This window comes from Aethalodelphis obliquidens, unplaced genomic scaffold (genome assembly GCF_003676395.1).
Source record: "Aethalodelphis obliquidens isolate GAN/ISIS:26980383/991018 unplaced genomic scaffold, ASM367639v1 scaffold33, whole genome shotgun sequence".
Lineage (NCBI taxonomy): Eukaryota > Metazoa > Chordata > Mammalia > Artiodactyla > Delphinidae > Aethalodelphis > Aethalodelphis obliquidens.
The window spans coordinates 18912417-18932492 of record NW_020837977.1 but is presented as its reverse complement, the minus strand read 5'-3'; the positions used below and the strand labels follow the sequence as shown (position 1 = coordinate 18932492).

At 39.1% G+C, this 20076-nt stretch overlaps 1 protein-coding gene across 6 annotated transcripts in view; it reads right to left on the bottom strand.

Annotated features, from left to right (window-relative positions):
• Positions 1 to 13265: 13265 nt before the first annotated feature.
• RB1CC1 (RB1 inducible coiled-coil 1) overlaps positions 13266 to 20076 on the bottom strand; it is a 60393-nt gene continuing 53582 nt past the window's right edge. For 4 of the 6 annotated variants that reach the window (XM_027128114.1, XM_027128112.1, XM_027128115.1 and 1 more), the window contains 4 exons: positions 19543 to 19601; positions 17747 to 17883; positions 15411 to 15481; positions 13266 to 14668 (listed from right to left, as the gene is read on the bottom strand). In XM_027128114.1, the coding sequence (XP_026983915.1) occupies positions 14591 to 14668; positions 15411 to 15481; positions 17747 to 17883; positions 19543 to 19601 (345 nt within the window). In that variant the 3' untranslated portion in view covers positions 13266 to 14590. Of the gene's footprint in view, positions 14669 to 15410; positions 15482 to 17746; positions 17884 to 19542; positions 19602 to 20076 lie in introns of those variants that run through there. The other 2 variants (XM_027128113.1, XM_027128116.1) reach the window with 2 other exon arrangements.

Below are 20076 nucleotides of genomic sequence, written 5' to 3'. Positions count from 1 at the left end.
ACTACACCACTGAATTTGATTTAACTTGAATCTCAGAATCGGGCAGATCATCTGTCCTGAGCCCCGAGTGTCCTGGGCATGCTAGCCACGGAGCACTGCATGCTCCGTAAAGTACTGGCGACAGGAAAAACACGGCCCTCCCCCATTGTCTTCCTTTGAACTCCCCTCTCTGACCATGTTCCTCCTGTGAGTACACATGGACCAAGGGTTCAGCAGTCTAAAATTGCATGAGGTTGCATACAGATGGCCAACAGGCACATGAAAAGATGCTCAACATTGCAAATCATTAGAGAAGTCCAAATCAAAACTAAAATGAGGTATCACCTCGTACCAGTCAGAATGGCCATCATCAAACAGTCTACAAATAACAAATGCTGGCGAGGGTGTGGAGAAAAGGGAACCTTCCTACACTGCTGGTGGGAATGTAAATCGGTGCAGTCACTATGGAGAACAGTACGGAGGTTCCTTAAAAAACTAAAAATAGAACTACCATATGATCCTGCAATCCCACTCCTGGGCATATATCCAGAGAAAATTCTAATTCAAAAAGATACATGCACCCCAAAGTTCACTGCAGCACTATTTACAATAGCGAAGTCATGGAAGCAACCTAAGTGTCCATTGGCAGATGAATGGATACAGAATATGTGGTACATATATACAATGGAATATTACTCAGCCATAAAAAAGAATGAAATAATGCCGCTTGCAGCAACATTGGTGGACCTAGAGATTATCATAGTAAGTGAAGTAAGCCAGACAAAGACAAATATGATATCACTTATATGTGGAATCTAAAATATGACATGAACTTATTTACGAAACAGAAATAGACTCACAGACGTAGAAAACAGACTTATGGTTACCAAGGAGGTTGGGTAGGGATACATAAGGAGTCTGGGATTAGCAGATATACACTACTATATATATAATAGATAAGCAACCAGGATTTACTGTATACCACAGGGAACTATATTCAATGTCTTACAATAACCTATAATGGAAAAGGATTTGAAAAAAAAAAGTATGACTGAATCACTTTTCTGTACACCAGAAACTGACACAACATTGTAAATCAACTCTACTTCAATAAAACAAAATAAAATAAAATTGCATCAGGCTGGATTTAGACTTGAGGTAAAGGACTTCCCCAAGCCGAGGAGAAGGGAGCAAACTTGCTCTGAGCACCTCTGCCAGGCACCGTTCTTGCCTCTCTGGGGCTCACAGCCTGGAGGGTGATGAACGCGAGACAAAGACATACAAGGGCAGACAACACATTTAAAAGTCTAAGACATCCTCCATGGGAACTGACCACCTCAGAGCAGTGGTCCAATATGATGCTTACTACGTCTGAATTTGGGGACCAACGGGAAGGTCGTGTCCACCGGGGACACACACTGTCCCCAGCACACCCCGTCGCCCTCACGATGACTTGTGTATAGTAAGTACTGAGCAAGGGTCTGAGGGACACATGGACCTCCCCATGGAAGTGAGAGGGAGAAGGCGGAGTGAGGCTGCCTGCAGTAGGAAATGGGAAGCCAGGAAAAGGAGGTAATTGCGAGTATTTTCATTTCTCTGTAACTGTTGAACTGGTGAGTGATTGACAGAATTTGTGATCCTGACCCTGAGCTACTCCATTAACCCCTGTGAGTATCAGTGTCCTTATGTGTAAAAACAGAGAAAGAGATTTATTTCGAGGTTGGAAAAGATGGTGAACCTGGCTCTCTGATTCAGCTCAATCCTTGAACTTCTAGGAAAGAAATATGTTGTCAAAAAATTTGGAAAGGGACTTCCCTGGTGGCGCAGTGATTGGGAAGCCGCCTGCCAATGCAGGGGACATGGGTTTGAGCCCTGGTCCAGGAAGATCCCACATGCCGTGGAGAAACTAAGCCCATGCACCACAACTACTGAGCCTGCGCTCTAGATCCCGTGAGCCACAACTACTGAAGCCCACGTGCCACAACAACTGAAGCCCACGTGCCACAATAGAGCCCATGCTCCGCAGCAAGAGAAGCCACCACGATGAGAAGCCCGCGCACCACACGGTGACGAAGAGTAGCCCCCACTCGTCACAACTATAGAAAGCCCGCACGCAGCAATGAATACCCAACAGAGCCAAGATAAATACATAAATAAAATAAATTTTTAAAAAATTTGGGAAAAAACCTCTGAACAACACTAATACAGGCAGTGTCAAGAGAAACAAAAGGGACTAATGAGAGTGCTAAGACTTTGTATAGAGGAAAGGTTTTATTTAGGGAAAAGCATAGATAGAAATAAATATAAATAAATAAAGGTTTAGACACTTATGGGAAAATGAAGCATATAGGTGGGTCTTAATAAATTACAGATAATCACCAGAAAGATTTTTTTAAGTGTATAACTTTTACCCAAGTAGAAATAAAAAGGAAGCAGAGTAAAATTCTGCCAATATCAGGAAAGAGAATTAAGTCCTAAAATAACAATATTTAAAGTAAATGTTTTCTAAAAATCCATCAATATATTTTCTACAAGAGACACTTTATGTAAAACAAAATGCAAGAAAGGATAAAAATGAAGAGATCGAAAAAAGATGCCAGGCAAATATGGATTGAAAGAAAGCAAGGGTAGCTATTAAACAAGACAAAATATATTTTTTAAAACTAAAAGCATCACACTAAACAAAGAAGGATGTTGTATAAAGGTTAATGGGAAAATATATCAAGAAAATGAACAATTATGAACATAGATCTACCTAACAATATAGTCTAAAAATACATAGAACAACATATGGCAAAATAGTGAGAATACATACATAAATCAACCATTGCAGTTATTTTAAAAAGTTGAGGTGAAACACACATTTAGTGAAGTCTGTGAATACACCCACTTAACCCACCCCAATGAAAATATATATTTCTAGCACCCACGAAGTCTCCCTCAGGGCCCTTCTACAAAATTAACTTGTGTCAGCGTGGTTCATTTGCCCATTCTTGAACTTCATACAAATGGAATCATTCAGTATGAAATCTCTGTATCTGTCATTTTAATTCATTGTTATGTCTGTGATATTTCTTTATGTTTTTATGTGTACCAATAGCTCATTCTTTTATAAATTGCTACATAATGTATGACTGTGTAAATGTACCACAATTTATTTATCCATTTCTTACTGAAAAGCATTTGGGGTGTTTCCAGGTTTCATCTCTATACATTATTGTATGCATCTTTTGGTAAACATATGCACTTATTATTCTTGGGTAAATACCTAAGAGTGGGATTACCAAGTCAGTGCAGTGTGTAATTTCAAAAGATACTGCCGTGCTTTCAAATCTCTTCCCCCTGCAGTGTATGAGAGTTCCAATTGTCTCACTTCTTTGTCAACACTTGGTATTGTTAGTCTTTTGAATTTAAGCCAGTCGAGTGGGTGTGTAGTGGCACCTCATCGTGGTTTTGACTTGCATTTTCCTGATGATTAATGATATAAGCACTTTGCTAATAGCTTATTGGCCATTGGTTATCCTCTTTTGTGAAGAACCCATCAAGTCTTTTGTTCACTTTTAAATCAGCTTGTCTTTTTTTTTTATCGATTTGCAGTTCTTTATATATTCTAGATACTAGTCCCTTGTCAGATGCATGTATAGCAAATATCTTCTCCCAGTCTGTGACTTGTCTTTTTACTCTAATTAAGGGGGTCTTTTGATAAATAGTAGTTCTTAGTTTCAATGACATCCAATGTCTCAATCTTTTCTTTTAATGTTTTCTTTGGTCCTTCCCCAGAGGGGGGAAAAAAGGGATATTTTTCTATTTTTTTTTCTCCTAAAAGCTTCACTGTTTTACCTTTTATATTTAATTTTATGGTCCATTTCAAAATACATTTTTTGTGTGTTTCAAATACATTTTGTGCATAATCTGCAGTCAGGGCCAAGGTGCATTTATTTTGCATCTGGTATCTTTTATTAAGAAGACCATCCTTTCCCCACTGAATTGCAATGGTGCCTTTCTAGTAAATCAGGTGACTGTATATATGTGAGTCTATTTCTGGACTCTGTTTCTTTTCCATTTTACCCTGTGAGCAGAAACCGTAACTGGATTGTGAGACCGGAGACAGTCATTTCCCAAGATGCTATTTTTAGGTGGAGACATGAATGCTTTTGCTCTGGTAGAGTTCTTTTGATTCTTTTCCCTGACTTACTTTCCATCTCTTTATAAGGCCAAAGACGGCAGAGAGCTGTAGGCCATGTAATGGCCATGGTGATCCAGACACTTTTTACTATAAAGTCTATTACATCTACTTTTTCTAATAGAAAAAATAATACAAAATTTATTATGTCCCTTAACCCAATATCCAGAAAACAAAGTGAAATTACATGAACGCCTAAGGAGCCTTTATTTTGCATTGTTCATCATTCATTTTCTATATTCCTGGTTGTATATATGGATACCTACTAGAAATATTCTACAAATGAGATCTCAGGGAAATAAATAACAGCTAGTACTATGACCTGGGATTTTAACTTTTCCTTTTCCTTTTATGAGTAAAAAAAAGTTACATCCATTTGTCTTTAATCTTGGCATTTATTATAATTATAGATATTCATGCTATCTGTGTCTGCACTGCAAATTATAAACTATCTTTTAATTAGAAAAGCACATTTTTAGCTCTTGATTGTGAATGGCAACAACAGCTACAAGAAGAAATATTTGTGTATATTTTGGCTGTGATATTTTTAAGAAATAAAATTATACATATTCTTCATACGATAAAAAAAAACCCTCCTGATGTAAGTATTGATCACAGTTTCTCTGATGCACCCAGTGGGACTAGTTTACCAAATTCAATTCTCTACAAGTACTTGGTCACTGAATACTTAATACCTTGTGAAAATGTCTAAGTCCATCTCAGAATGCACCTGGTTCCCATAAACATAGGTTCAGCAGTATGTGCGACTTTAATGGTGAAATTATGGATTTCTTGTTTCCTCCTCTCCCTGCATTCACTCGGGAAGACTCCCCGTAGCAAAGCAGTTCATCCTGTTATAAGAGGATCATGAAGCAGGAAATAGTCAACACACTTCTTGTCAGACAAACCCTATCCTTACACGGCCTGCTTGTGCTCTTATATTAACGTACAGAACTTGCTCCCAGAAAGGATCACAGCCACCACGCATCACTTTCTGTAACATCCAACTTTGTTATTATGGGAAACTTGAATACAGAGGCTCCCCAAACACTGAAAAAAATATACGAGAAAATATTGAGCAAAGTAACTGTAATAAATTGATAGTCTAAATGTCAGTCATCTCCCATTTCGCAACTGCACCCTCCTAAGTAACGCTGCACGTGAAGTAGAAGGCATTTGGCTTTGGTCCCTCTAACCCCAATCAAACTTTGAATTTCACTGTTGCCTGAAGAGCAGAATCATTTTGATGTCAGGCATTTATTTAATGGAAACTTTCTGAACTTCATTCTAATCATAAACTTTTAGCGACAAGCTCTGTAATTTTTTAACGAAATAGAAATAATATGGCAGTGAGCACTGAGCAGGTATTTTGGTATGTCAGAAGTGTTGGAATTGTCAAGATTTTTGTGAATAATCTGTGTATTTCTAATTTAAGTTTGCTTATTCTAATGGACACTGTAGAGAACACATGCAGGCATCCCTAGAACTTGAATAAAATTAGAAAAGTTTAGAGAAAAAATGCATTAGTCATCTGGAAAAATAGTCTTAGAGGCTGTGGATGTGTGGCTTCCAACAAGAGAAAAACTTCATCTATTACTACAGATCTTCCCTGACTTACATTGGGTTTACATCCTGATAAACCCAGCATTAAGTCGAAGATATTTCAAGTGGAAAAGGCATTGAATACACTTAACGTACTGGACACCGTAGCTCAGCCTCACCTCCCTCAGATGCGCTCAGAACACTCACGTTAGCCTACAGCTGGGCAAAATCATCTCACACAGAGCCTGTTTTATACTAAAGCGCTGCCTATCTCATGCGGTTTACTGAACACTGTACTGAAAGCGAAAAACAGAACGGTTGCCAGTGCATCAGTGGATCACCCTGGAGACCCCTTGGTGACAGGAGCTGCTGCTGCCCTGCCCAGCATTTACGAGGGGATCCACCGCATCTCGCTGCCCAGGAAGATCAAAATCTAAAAGTCGAAGTACGGTTTCTACTGAATGCATATCGCTTTCACATGGTAGTCGAAAAGTTAAGCTGGACCATCGTGTATCCTATGTTCCCTTGGCAACTATATTACTCACCACAAATCAGCATGGTTTTGCTTTATACCAGAACCACGACCCCTGTGACATGGTCTGCCTTTATACATAATCATGGAAAAATTGGTACTACTGATTCTTAAATATATATCTATGTGTGTGTATATATATATTTAGGAAACAGTTTTGTGTAAAGATATTTAGAAGACAGCAGCACTGACATGCTTATAGAAGGAAAGCGATAAGTAATTCAAAGGGAATAAGAAGACAGCGTTTATGCTTCGAAAGTGGAGAAACTGTTTTGACGTTCCAGTTATATCCAGAAGCTTCTACCCACTAGGAATTATCATTTAGTTCATGCTGTGAGGTTTCAGCTACCTCAGCTGAGAATACCATGATTACTGATTAACAGTAAATGGCCAGTTCGTTTTTCAAGAAATCAAAACTTCATGGTTTGAAAAGCCTCTCCAATGTCTTAAGGAGTACACGATGGTTCATATCATCACTGGTTAACATAGAAATGCTTGGGACATATCAGGCACCAAGGTCGAAAGGTGGCCTCTGTCTAGCACTCTGATCGCCACGGAAAAGGCAGGATCAGAGTGATGAGAGAATTCTTATAGAGTGTATAATTTCTGAATGCTCTTACTTATTACATAATGATACTATTATTTGTAAGGCATCTCAAAATATTTTAAATTATGTACAATTGCTTTTAGTGCTAATTGGGAAGAAGAGCCCTCTGGGAAGATTTCCAGAGCGTACATGGCCATTGTCATAGTTGAAAAAGTTGCTCATTCATGCTCCCTTGTATCCTTCAATGCTACAGCCCAAATCTGAGTAACATTCATGAAAATGTTACTTTTTTAAAAGGACCTAATTCAGTATATGGTGGCATGAAAACATAGGGAAAAGTATGCATTTCGACTAGACCATGTACAACCTGTTTTAAAAGTAGTACCACCTAGGGGCTTCCCTGGTGGCGCAGTGGTTGAGAGTCCGCCTGCCGATGCAGGGGACACGGGTTCGTGCCCTGGTCCGGGAGGATCCCACATGCCACGGAGCGCCTGGACCCGTGAGCCATGGCTGCTGAGCCTGCGCGTCCGGAGCCTGTGCTCTGCAACGGGAGAGGCCACAACAGTGAGAGGCCCGCATAACGCAAAAGAAAAAAAAAAAAAAAGCAGTACCACTTATATAGACAGTGACATCTCCAGAAACCATACTTCTCAAACAGGTAGGGTGAAGAGATAAGCTTGTGTATGATTGTGACTGAAATTGCCAACAATTCAGGCATCATATATGCTTGTAAGGTTAGGCCTTACACTTCTGTAGGAATTACTTAAGAACTCATTCTTTAAGAAATCAAGTTCATGTTAAAAGCCTAAGCTGGCTAAGCAGACACCCACTGGCCAAACAGAATTCCAAAGCGATTACGAGTGACACCTACGTTAATTATTCACTGAGCAACATTACTACTATGACCAGTGGGGGAATTAGTTGGTGGCATTCCTAAGTCGGTCTAAGAAGTATTACAGCATCAATTCAGAATTAGACTGTCAGAGAAGCATCTGTGCTATTAGGGTCCACAAAACTGGAGAGATCCTTCTGAAGCGACACATAACGTTTGTAAAAACAGTCCCTGAAAGCCACTGAAAGTGTTGAAATTTCCTAAATTGCCATTAAACTCTAGTGACAGTGACGACGGAGGATTCCTGCCTAGTGCCCTGCTCTGAAGGAAAAGGGTAACATCTGTTAAAGTGGTTTGATGGCCCAGCATTTTAGTGAGGCACAGACCCCGGACAGAAGTGTCCCTACGTGACACACACACACACACACACACACACACACACGTACTGCTTGCACCACAGGGTATGTAGAGGACTGACGATCCATTTCGTTATGTGGAGGCTTGTTTCCGCTAACACTGGAAGTGATGCTGCTACTAGGCCTCATCTATCTTAAGGTGAGAAGGAAGCAATCGGGTGGGGTTCAACCTCAGTGGTGTCTGAGACACCTAGGAAGTACGTAAACCAACCAGCTGACAGCTGGCAGGATGTCTCAGTACCACTATGTCAGGAATTGAATTTCCATCTTACCCTTAAAGATTATAAATTATACAAAGTGTTTTTCAGAATCGGCCAAAGATGGCTTGCTTATATTCTAAGAGTATGACTAACATAAAAGCCATCAATTAATGGACATTAATAACATTTTAAACTGCTTCCCAGTCATCACTAGTAAGTGTTTAAGTAAAAGGGGAAATTTATGAAAATTAGATTTTAAAGCAAACAGTATTGGGGACTTCCCTGGCAATCCAGTGGTTAAGACTTTGCCTTCCAATGCAGGGGGTGCGGGTTCGATCCCTGGCTGGGGAGCTAAGATCCCACATGCCTCACGGCCAAAAAACCAAAACACAAAAGAGAAGCGATACTGTAAACAAATTCAATAAGAACTTTAAAAATGGTCCACATCAAAAAAATCTTAAAAAACAAAACAGTGTTTGTTCAGTTTTGTTGCTTTAGGCATCATTAAATCACATGCTTTAAAAAGAAAAATCTTCAAGGACGTTTATGCCTAACATTAAAGGCCAACAGCTACTCCTCTACTTTGAGTTGTGGCTCAGTCACTCAGTACGATCAAAAGACTGCAGTAGAAGTGACATAATTTGACTTCCAAGCCTCCGACTTTGTTGCCCCCTCTTTTAGGAATACTGCAGCCCTGCAGCTGCTGTTTAGAAACCAGGGCACTTTGACAGGACACATAAGGAACCAAGGCATCCCCGGTGACCCTAACTCAGTTCCAGCCAACTGAGCGATGTCAGCCATTCTGAAGTGAACTGACAGACGACTGCAGCCACGCCACGTAAAGCAAATGAACGATACTTTACGCCACTGCTCACTGAATGTGCAGTTACAATGTACTTGACACAGAAACTGGTACCCCAAACCCAGAACACCTGGCACTGCCTGACAAGCCTGGGAGAACAGGGAACTAACTGTCCGTGAAGGTTGGAAAAGCAAAACTGCTATTGGAAGCTGGAAAGATGGTGAGTTACATCTTTAAGTAGCAAAACAACTGGCAAAACTAGCAAATGTGTGTTTTTGGCTAAGAAACTTTCTAAGAAATGTTCAAAGTGTCCACTGGTTTCCTTCAGCTCTGTATGAGGCATGGGAAGAGGCACATGAAAGAGAGAAGAAACTTTTCATTTGCAAGAAGAGTTCAGCAAAAATATAGAAGACACAGGACCTGTAAGGTTGGGTCCACTCTCTCCAGAGCTGAAGATTCTCAAAGTACGAAATGGTTCCTGGATCATATGATCAAATCAAGACTGTAACTGCTATGCCCATTATTAAGACTTCAGGGTTACGCCAGCACCTAGAAAATCCTCTCAGCTACACAAAGGAGTTCTTAAGCATCGTAAGAGATTTTTCCCAGAGCACTTCACTATTCCAGAGACGTCTGTGTGAATCACGATTTAGCTTTTAAAGGACATTTAGGGAACTCCAAACAGTTTTATAGGAAACCCACAGCATTTTTTAAGGGAGTTGTACTTTGATAAACATATATGCACAAAGACATTTTAAAAATAAACAAGACCTCTCGACTCCCAACTTTGAGTAAGCAGGAAGGAGGATATAAACGATCCACTTCAGAGCACTTATGATAAATGTATAGTCCTAATTTCTAGCAAATATATATCTTTCCATCTGTGTTTGTTCTCTCAGGCCAATGCCTGAAAGAAATGGAATTCATGTAAATGACTCCAACCATAGGAATAAACTGAGCCATAAACCCAGGGCTTTGGGGTTTTCCTCTCTCTCCCTCAACTGGAAGAACATTATGCTAAGTCAGCAGTGATGATGTGATTCTCACTGAGCTCCTAATTCTGAGACATTGGCCAAGTCACTAATCACTCCAAACCTGTTTTCTTGTCTTTAAAAGGACCAATCCAATAGTGACATCACAAAAGATGGTGGATTAGTATCCAGAGAATGTGTCCCTCCATTTAAGATGCAAAAATCCTCAACAAAATTCTAGGAACCGAATTCAACAGATTAAAAGGATTACACAAAATGACCACCGGGTGGGGTGGGGAGGTCTATTCCAGAATGCAAGCATGACTCAACATATGAAAATCAACGTAACACATAACATTAACAGAAGGAAGGACAAGAAAAACACATGGCCATCTCAATTAATACAGAATAAGCATTTGACAAACTTCAACACCGCTTTGTGATTAAAAACATTCAACAAACTAGAAACTGAAGGGAACTTCCGCAACATGAAAGCCATACGTGAAAAACCCACCACAGTGAGTAGCATACATAATGGTGAGAGACTGAAAGCTTTCCCTCTAAAATAGGAACACAAAGATTCTCATTTTCACTGCTTCTTTTCAACACAGTATTGGAAGTTCCAGCCAGAGCTATCAGGCAAGAAAAAGAAATAAAAGGCATCCAAATTGGAAGGGAAGAAGTAGAACAATTTCTATTTGCAGACAATCTGATAATTAAGGAAGCACTTCCACTTACAAAATCCAAAAGAATAAAATACTTAAAAATAAATTTAACTAAAAAAGGACTGTACACCAAAGGCTACAAAATGTTTCTAAAATAAAGAGGATATAAATAAATGGAAAGACATCATGTATTTATGAACTGAAAGACAATACTAAGATTGTCAATACAGGCACTTCCCTGGTGGCGCAGTGGTTAAGAATCCGCCTGCCAATGCAGGCGACGTGGGTTCAAGCCCTGGTCCAGGAAGATCCCACATGCTGCGGAGCAACTAAGCCCGTGTGCCACAGCTACTGAGCCCGCGTGCCACAACTACTGAGGCTGCGCTCCAGAGCCCGCAAGCCACAACTATGGAGCCCACACGCCACAACTACTGAAGTCCACGCACCTAGAGCCCGTGTTCCGCAACAAGAAGCCACCGCAATGAGAAGCCCGGACGCCGCAACGAAGAGTAGCCCCTGCTCGCCGCAACTAGAGAAAGACCGCGTACAGCAACAAAGACCCAACACAGCCAAAAATAAATAAATTAATTAATTAAAAAAAAAAAGATTGGCAGTACTGCCATAAAGTAACCTACAGATTTGATGCAATCCTTAACAAAATTCCAAGTCATTCTTCCAAAATGGAGAAACCAATTCAAAAATTCATATGGAGGGAATTCCCTGGTTGTCCAGTGGTTAGGATTCCATGCTTCTACTGCAAGGGGTACAGGTTCAATCCCTGGTCAGGGAACTAGGATTCTGCATGCCTCACGGCATGGCAAAAAAAAAAAAGAAATCATGTGGAAACTCAATGTACCCTAAAGAGTCAAACAATGTTCAAAGAGGATCAAAGTTGGAGGACTCATAATTCCAGATTTTAAAACTTATAACAAAATTTACTATAAAACTCAATATAGTAAAGACTGCAGTACTAAGGACACACACACCCCCCAATGAATCAGAGTTGAGAGTCCAGCAATAAGCCCATACGTCAGTGGTCAAATGATTTTCGACAATTCAGTTGGAGGAAAAGAAGTTTCTTCAGGTGGTACTGGGATTACTGGATATCCACATACAAAAGAATGAAGTTGGACGCCTACCTCACACCAAATACACAAGTCAATTTAAAATGAGTATGAGTTCATACCACAAAACTCTTAGATATGACATCAAAAGCATAGGCAAAAAAAAAATTCAATTGGACTTTATCAAGATGATAAACTTCTGCACATCAAAGGAGATTAGCAAGAAACTGACAAGATGACGTACAGAATGGGAGAAAATATTTGTAAATCATATGAGCCTAGTATCCAGAATATATAAAAAACTCTTACGACTCAACAACAGAAAGACAACTGAAAAAAATGGGCAAAGTGCTTGAACTGGTATTTCTCCAACAAAGATATACAAATGCCCCACAAGCACGTAAAACACCCACTTAGGATGGCTACTGAAAAAAAAGTCATGATAATGTAAATGCTAACGAACCAACTAGAAAGTAATATACGGTTCAGGAAAGGTTCTTGTGATGTAACTAAATCTTCGTATCCTATGAGAAAGTAAACTGATAATATAAATTGATTTATCGAGAAATACCAGTATAGTCGTATAGTCTGGCACATAAAAAAAAAAAAAAGGCCAAACAAGCAAAATTATTTCCACATGGCAAAACTGGGAAATAGGACAGGGGTTTAAGGGCATATTAATTTTTTTGAAAGCACGTACATGTTTTATACCATGATAATTTTTTTAAATAAATAAAAATGAAAGTTTGTATAATTTTTGCTCATTCTGTTCTTAGGATATCCAGGTACTCTTGCAAAAATAAAACTATCCACGTAATTCACGTAAGCTTAAAGTTTACTTGCAGTTAAATGTGACTTAAACTTTCATTCTCATAATAAAGAGAGCTACATTTCTACTCGAGTTTGAACAGTGAATTTACAGATTCTGATGAAGAAATCTTTATAATAGCTAATGTTTATTCAGTACTTAACCTGTTTATCTGAAACTGTTCAAAGCCCTTTATAATTTTCATCACTTAATTTTCAAAATAACCCTACGAGGTAGGTCTTATTATTACACCATTTTATACATGAGAAAACTGAGGTTCAGAGTTTATGCAACTTGGCCAAAATTAAAGTTAGATCTGGGACTGAAGCGTGGACATTCTGACGCCAAGGCTCACCTCAACGACCCAATGGTAAGGACTCAACCAGGCTTCATTTTTCTTCCTTTTAACTATGAAAACTGCATTTTCTTTCTGTTCGCTTTGTGAAGGTTTATGTGACCACTGATAGCATGGATATGAAATGGGATATAAGAAAAACTCTAAGCAACAGAAGCCAACGTTAAAGAGCGACACTCCTGAGATGTCACACGTCAGCCCACAGCCCCACGGCACAATGACCACGTGAAATCTCAAGTCAAACAGGCCCCCGGCAGATTCATTCAGACCAACCACATCTGCTCAGCAGGACCACTCTGCATATAAAGTTCTTCAGTGCTTTGACATTCTCTGCATGAAGATGTAATGGAAGGATTGAATAGAAACATGTGAAATCATTTGTTCATTTATTCATTAATATGTTGTCAAATTCAGTTTTCTATACACTATGGTGTTTATTCCATTTTCTGTACTATTAGACATACATATTTAAAAAAATATTTAACTTATTTTTACGAAGAAATTAAATATTTTCTGAAAAAAAGAATCACTTTATTATTGTTCTCTAGCAACAAACCTGAAACAAGTCTCAACCAACTCAACTACTCATTTAAATACCCCTGCTCCGTGGCCACTTAGCTAAAGATCGGCCTCACACGACTCTACTCTACGTAACACTGTTTTACCCTGTTACACAGCATACAGTTAAAGAACACTTTTGTAATAAACATGTTTCTCTTTTGATATGATACAGAACAAGCTTTTCACGCTTCCCAGCAATCACTCACATATATTAAACATGTATCCTTCTTTAAAAGGCACACACACTTACAGGTTCAAATCTTTATTGTTTTAAAATTCTACATGTCTTTTACAATACAACATTTTGTTATATTTAAATGACCTCTAAATGGTTAATGTACAATGAATATGTTTTTTCTGAAACTGAACCATGAATTACGACCTCATCAATACGATTATTCTAAACAGAATAATAAAGTGTCGGGAAGGTCTGTGTGCTGCTTGAGAAACCATCACTAGCACACGCCTCCCTGTAGAACCCAGGCGACCAATCTGTTCAAAGTGCTTTTGAAGATTGCTGATTATGGCTGATCGTAAAGTCAGGCAATCAAATTAGAGTTCCTTCTTGTTTGGAAACATCAAAGGGCATTAAAAAAATAAATGAAACGATTTGTTTTAGTAATCTACAGAGGCAAACTCAAAATTATGATTATCTGCATGCAGTGATACTCCTCCTTAAATAGTTTTGAAGAATTTATACATTTTATAAAGAATGTGTTAAAGAGTGCAAGTCTTCTGATATTGATTTCACAAAAGGACAAATGCTGGTAATAACAACTAACACTGAATATCTAAGTTCAAGCTAAGGTATATGTAACAGGCAAAGAATATGGCTGATCATAAACCACAGTGCACGGGTGTGCCCTTTGAGAAGGTGAACTAGTTTGGTCCGCATTTCTAGAGTTACTTGGGTAGAAAAACAAAAACAAAACCATTTTAACTCAGCCAAGGGTTTTGATGAATTTATTGTTCCTAAAATGTAGCCAGGTAGAAAGTAAATGATATACACGAAAGAAGTATGCTGTCGTGTTGACTTGTATATAAAAAGATGGCCTGCTGTTTTTGGAGTGATGAATGAGCACTGTTGGGACAAATCAGAAAAACGTCACAGAATGTCTCAATTTCTTCCAAAATTATACTTTCTTATTCCATGACACAGCTTTCACTCTGTAAAACTTTGTCCCCAAAGGAACTTTAAATCTGTTTTGTGCCTAAGACAGAAAGAAAAGGGTGATTAAACCAAACTACAGAGGTACCATCCTACCACACTATGCCATGCTCGATCATTGTGGGAAGAGGGGTGTCTTTTTCAAAGGACACAGATCCGTCCCTCACCAGATGAGCATATAACAGACGAGCCACTAATACTGACGGAAGGGTCGGTAATCACTGCTAAATAATACAGTACAAAGTGAGCCATGTGTTATTATTTTAAACATCAAAGAAACCTCAACAACACACAGATCAAGTTCTATTGCTGTTCTGGCGCACAGGGTCCACAAACGAGCTAGGAAGACTGCTCACTGCTCTGACTCTACAGCACGGACACTGCCGACATCAGTCAGGTGCATTCTGAGCCATCAATATCTCACATTACCTTTCTTCACTGGGGGTAGCATTATAAAAGTAAGGAAACATCAGCTCTACCTACAAACAGATCAATCACCAGTTATGTTGTGTTCCTTTTTTAGCACATGAAAACACTAGTAATTTAATACTCAGAACAGAAACTTGTTGTAGTTTTCCTGGATATGTTGATAGCTTGCTGGCCATCTACCTCTACTACTGTAAGGTAAATCACATAAATATTCATAAAATTGCTGGTGCAAACTCACACTCATTAAATTCAGGCCTAGTTCAAGTGAATTAGAAGGCCAAGAAGAGCACTGTTCTGCATAAAGCATCCTGAGAATCTTCTTAAACTCCTAGGTCCACGTCCCACGATGGGCTTACCTTTTTGGCCTGACAGTACTCCTTCTCCATCACTTTTCCAAGGACCCATGGTCTTCGAGATGCACCTGAAGCTATGGAATCAAACCATTAAATTCTTTTTGAAAGTACAACTATAATTATTCATGAAAACGTAACTGCCCGAGTCACAACAGTTTAATGACATTCTGAGAGTGAAATCACAGAAATGCACAGCGATTTATAAAACAAAACGTAATTGGCTTTACTTTTCAACCACTAATTTTGGCTTCACTTACTCATTGAGTGCAGATGGTAAGTCAAATCACAGAACTGACAAAGTTCAAGAAACAAAAACACAATCTGAGTACAAATCATGAACAAATAGACCTAGGAATTCTAAATTAGCTCAGCAGTGCCACCTACTGAAAGTGCTAACACATGACCTTTTCTGCTACTGAAAGCAGACAGTTACACAGACAAAATTTATATTCTAGGTTCAAAGCAAAGCATTGTCTTCTCTTTTCTTTTTGGCACCGCAATGCAAACCCAGTCAGTGCACAATAAATAACTAATAAGGATGAAAGAAAGTCTAAAGGGCAGTACTTGTGTGGAGGGGAGATAAAAAAATGTGGAAGGAGACACGATGAAAAAGCTAGTTCTCACACGGCAAAGTATGTAAGAGATAAATACTCATTCTCTTTTAAAATTCATCGGAAAAGAAGTTGTCATAAAAGAGCTGATTCCAAAAGTATTCGACCAATAAATTATCTGTTAAGGGTAAAGCCTCTGAGAAGCTAAAACTGATTTTTTATTCCATAAACCTTACTTGGCATGATATATAAAAAAGATATCCTGAATAAACCATCTGAAATGAACATACAGACACTACCATGTGATACAAAGATAAAAAAGCTCCTGGACCACAGGATATTAGTCTAAGGACTAATAGAGCCCTTCAAGGATAATTCACAATTTCTGAAAAGAATCATCTAACACTCATGTCCAAGGAGTGATGAGTCCCCGTCATGGGCATAACAACGCCCTGGTCACCCACACACCCCCTGGGCAAGGAGTCGGTAGGCAGCATTACCCCAACTGGCATCCTGTTCTGTATGTATGCATGTACGTATGTATGCATGTATGTATGCAGGGAAGGAGGGAGGGAGGGATGGAGGGAGGGATGGAGGAAGAGGAAAATAGGGGGCCTGAGTTCTGTGGTAAAGTAAGACTATTAAATAAATTCTTTTCTGTGGGACTTGTGAGAGTCTTCACAATGCAAATGCGCGCGGTAGACAGTGAGCGGTTACTAGATGTAAACACTGAACCCTTTCTGTTCTTAGGAAATGCAGAGTGAAGTAGTTCAAGGGGCAGGATGTCACTTTGCCTGGAAACAAACGTGCGCCTGCTTGCGTACAGCTGTGGATCAGTACATTCAGACGTGCACAGGCAGAGGTAATGCAAATGGGGCAGAACGTTAACAGCAGGTGACTCTGGGCGAAGGGATATCGGGCTTTTTTATACTGTCCTTATTTATGCAACTTTTTTGGTAAATTTAAAAACCATTTTCAAATCAGTCTAAATAAATGAAAAACAAAAAACCTACCAAAAAAATTAAAGAAAAAAAATCAAGTTCATTGTTTTCAAGGTACAAAACCAGTAAATTAAATTGCAAGCTTCTTTTCTCATTTTTCATGGTCACATTCTACATAACCCACCACCAACAGCCATGGTGGTGTGATCGTGTGTGGCCTACTTCAGAGAACGGGCATATGACCATGTTCACAAGTCATTTCAAACAGGAGCATCAAGCCAAACGGACACACAGTCTTGTGTTTGAATAATTCCATTTAGCCTAAGTATCCCAGGGCACCTATTCTGTTCTTTTTGAGTTCTTTAAAGATTAATGTAATCGATGATAGTAATATACTAACTGTAATTTAGTATACTTTAACAAAGCTTATTGCCTTTTTAAAAAAAATTACTGACAAGTTCAATGAAAGAAAAAGGTAGAAACAGGATGATAAATAGGAGAGAAAAGACATCATATAATTTAAAATAATTTATTTTTGCCAAAACAAGTAATGCCCTTATAAACAAATGAGCATGTTATATTGAAGCTTAAATAGGTATGAGAATTTTGACAGTGTAATTCTGCTATTGCTAGAGTATGAGATACTTGACCCAACTGCATCAGCAGAATCCAGAAACAATAATCTGGATAATGAAGATTTTAGAAAAACAAACAAACAAAAACCTGATAAGGCAGAGTTCCTGCTCACCTACTTAATTCTGACATCATTAGACAACGTGGGAGAAAAATCTTTCATATATTCTCTCCACTCTAGGTTTATTGTTTTGGTTACAGATGTGACACTTACCCCCCTCACCTGGTTTGAGGTCCAGGGCAGGCAGCGACTCTGAGTGCAGGAAGTACAAGGTGGGACTCACGGTGAAGAGCACGTAATTGTCATGGCGCTCGTCCAGGATGATGAGGACCAGATCTCCCACCTGAAAACTGAACAAAGGAATGATTTCATTGATCTGAGGAGTCACCTTGATTCTGCAACGTTCAACGAAACATTCAATTAACAATGCAATAGGAAATTTCATACTTACATGATTTGTTTTTTACTCTACCCAGGCCCTCACGGGAATGCTGGACACACACAGACGCTCAAAGGCTAACGCGAGCAACCGCCAAAGACCCCAAATTTTTAAACATAAAATTTCCAATAAATCTACTGTTTAAAAGAACACAACCCAAAACAGGCTTGGGTGAGGGGGAGATAAAGAATACCCATTATAGTGCATCTAGTATAGAAAGAAGGCATTCATCCTCATCTTTCATTTTACAATAAAAAACATAAATTGGGGGAGCAAACTTAGTCACAGTGGGAGAGAAAGAACTACCTTATACTACTTCTCCGGTCTCCAAGCAGTCTCCTCAATTTGAAAGAAAACCCAACTGAACCAGCTGCATGTACTTAGTTAGGCTCAAACAAGTCAACAGCCCGACTCGGGGTGAAGCCAGCAAGGAGGGCGCAGAAGGAGAGAGTAGGTGTGACCGCCTAGGGTGTCTCAGCTGGTGTCTGTCTCTCCAGGGTCCTTCAGAAGTGTCGTTTGGAATATCAGTTCAAAGTTAACCTAGATCTAAGATAACTTAGTGGGTCCTACACCTAATAAATCATTAACATCACTGGGGAAACTTTAAAAAGTTAACAGTCTATCATCCACTAATTATTTATTCTACACTTAACTGCCTGCCTAAAAAGATGTGACAGGCACTGTTTTGGAGGATAATACCTTAAAAAAGGAAGATAGGGCCTCTCTGAGGCAGTTTTTTTTTTTTTTTAAGCTCATCTCTCTCTAATCTTTGAAAAACCTTATATTGATTTGACTTGACATACAGCTGGTAGATAAAGACTGATACACCCAGCCCTTCCAAATCACTGAGAAAAGATAAAAGTCTAATGAGAAGTTAAAGATCAGTAACCGGGAGTGCCTGATAACCAGACATATGGTCGATAGATCTATTACGGACAAAACAGAGGGTCTTATTTATTTTTAAGTCAGTCCTGACAAGTAGAGAAGAAATGACCAGTATTCACGAGCTGCTAACAATGCTTTATCAGACACCCTCCTTTCCAGTATCCCATGCCAAAAATCAATACATTACTATGGGGTAATTTGGTCCTGGAATATTGTCTGTTAAGTTATTCAAGTGATAATTTTAACAGTGTATTATGGATTTGTAGCGTATCAATAAAATGAAGTCTGAGAAATAAGAATGAAGAAACACTCCAACTTCAAATATCAAGATTCTCCAATCTAAAATGAAAAAGACTAAGGTGATAAACGGGATTTAAGAGAGGTGGCACCAGCTGAAAAGGAAGTAGAATCCAAAGGCTTCAGGAATGTATGTGTAAGTGATAATTAAAGCTATGATAGGAAGGACTTCGAATACAATCCTAATGTTCCCAGAATAACTTAGAAAAACCTTGCTTTTCAATAAAAAAAAAAGTTAACTACAAATGAGTACAAAACACTCAGCTGACTGAACCTGAAGTTGAAAGATTATAGCCATTGAAATACATTTTCATTGACAATTCAATACTACTCAGTTCAGTATATCATTTTCACAGAAAAAAGCACAAAATACAAATCAAATACTTACTCTCTAATAGCTATCTTTTCCGAATGCCTTGGGGACACGGACGACATGCTCTGAGACATCTAGAGAGAGAACAGTTCACAAAGCTTACACAAGTAACATGTTCTCTCGATGCACTTACTAGGTCCACACGGCAAACGCTTCTTCCAACGTGACACACATTCACGTCTGTGTCCCAGCCTTCAGGGTCCAAACTTCTCTGCTCCATTAATGTAATTCCTTTCCTTCAACAATTACTTTCAGTGGACAAATTTACCTACACTTTTACTTATGTTATTTCTTAATCAGGTTTGGCTGGATTAAAGACTGAATATAGAATTTTATTTATAAATACATATTTAATCCTAAAAAATATCACTAGGAAGGAGACATGTTTTTCGAGAAGAGTTTAAAACCCACTCTTCTGAGCAAGCATGACACAAGGAAGGGGCTGCCCCCCTGCCCCCCCCCCCCCCCCCCCCAGTGAGCATCGCAGGGGACACGACGGGACGGGACGGGACGGGACAGGCTAACTGGTCTGTGGCTGCCTCAGCTCGG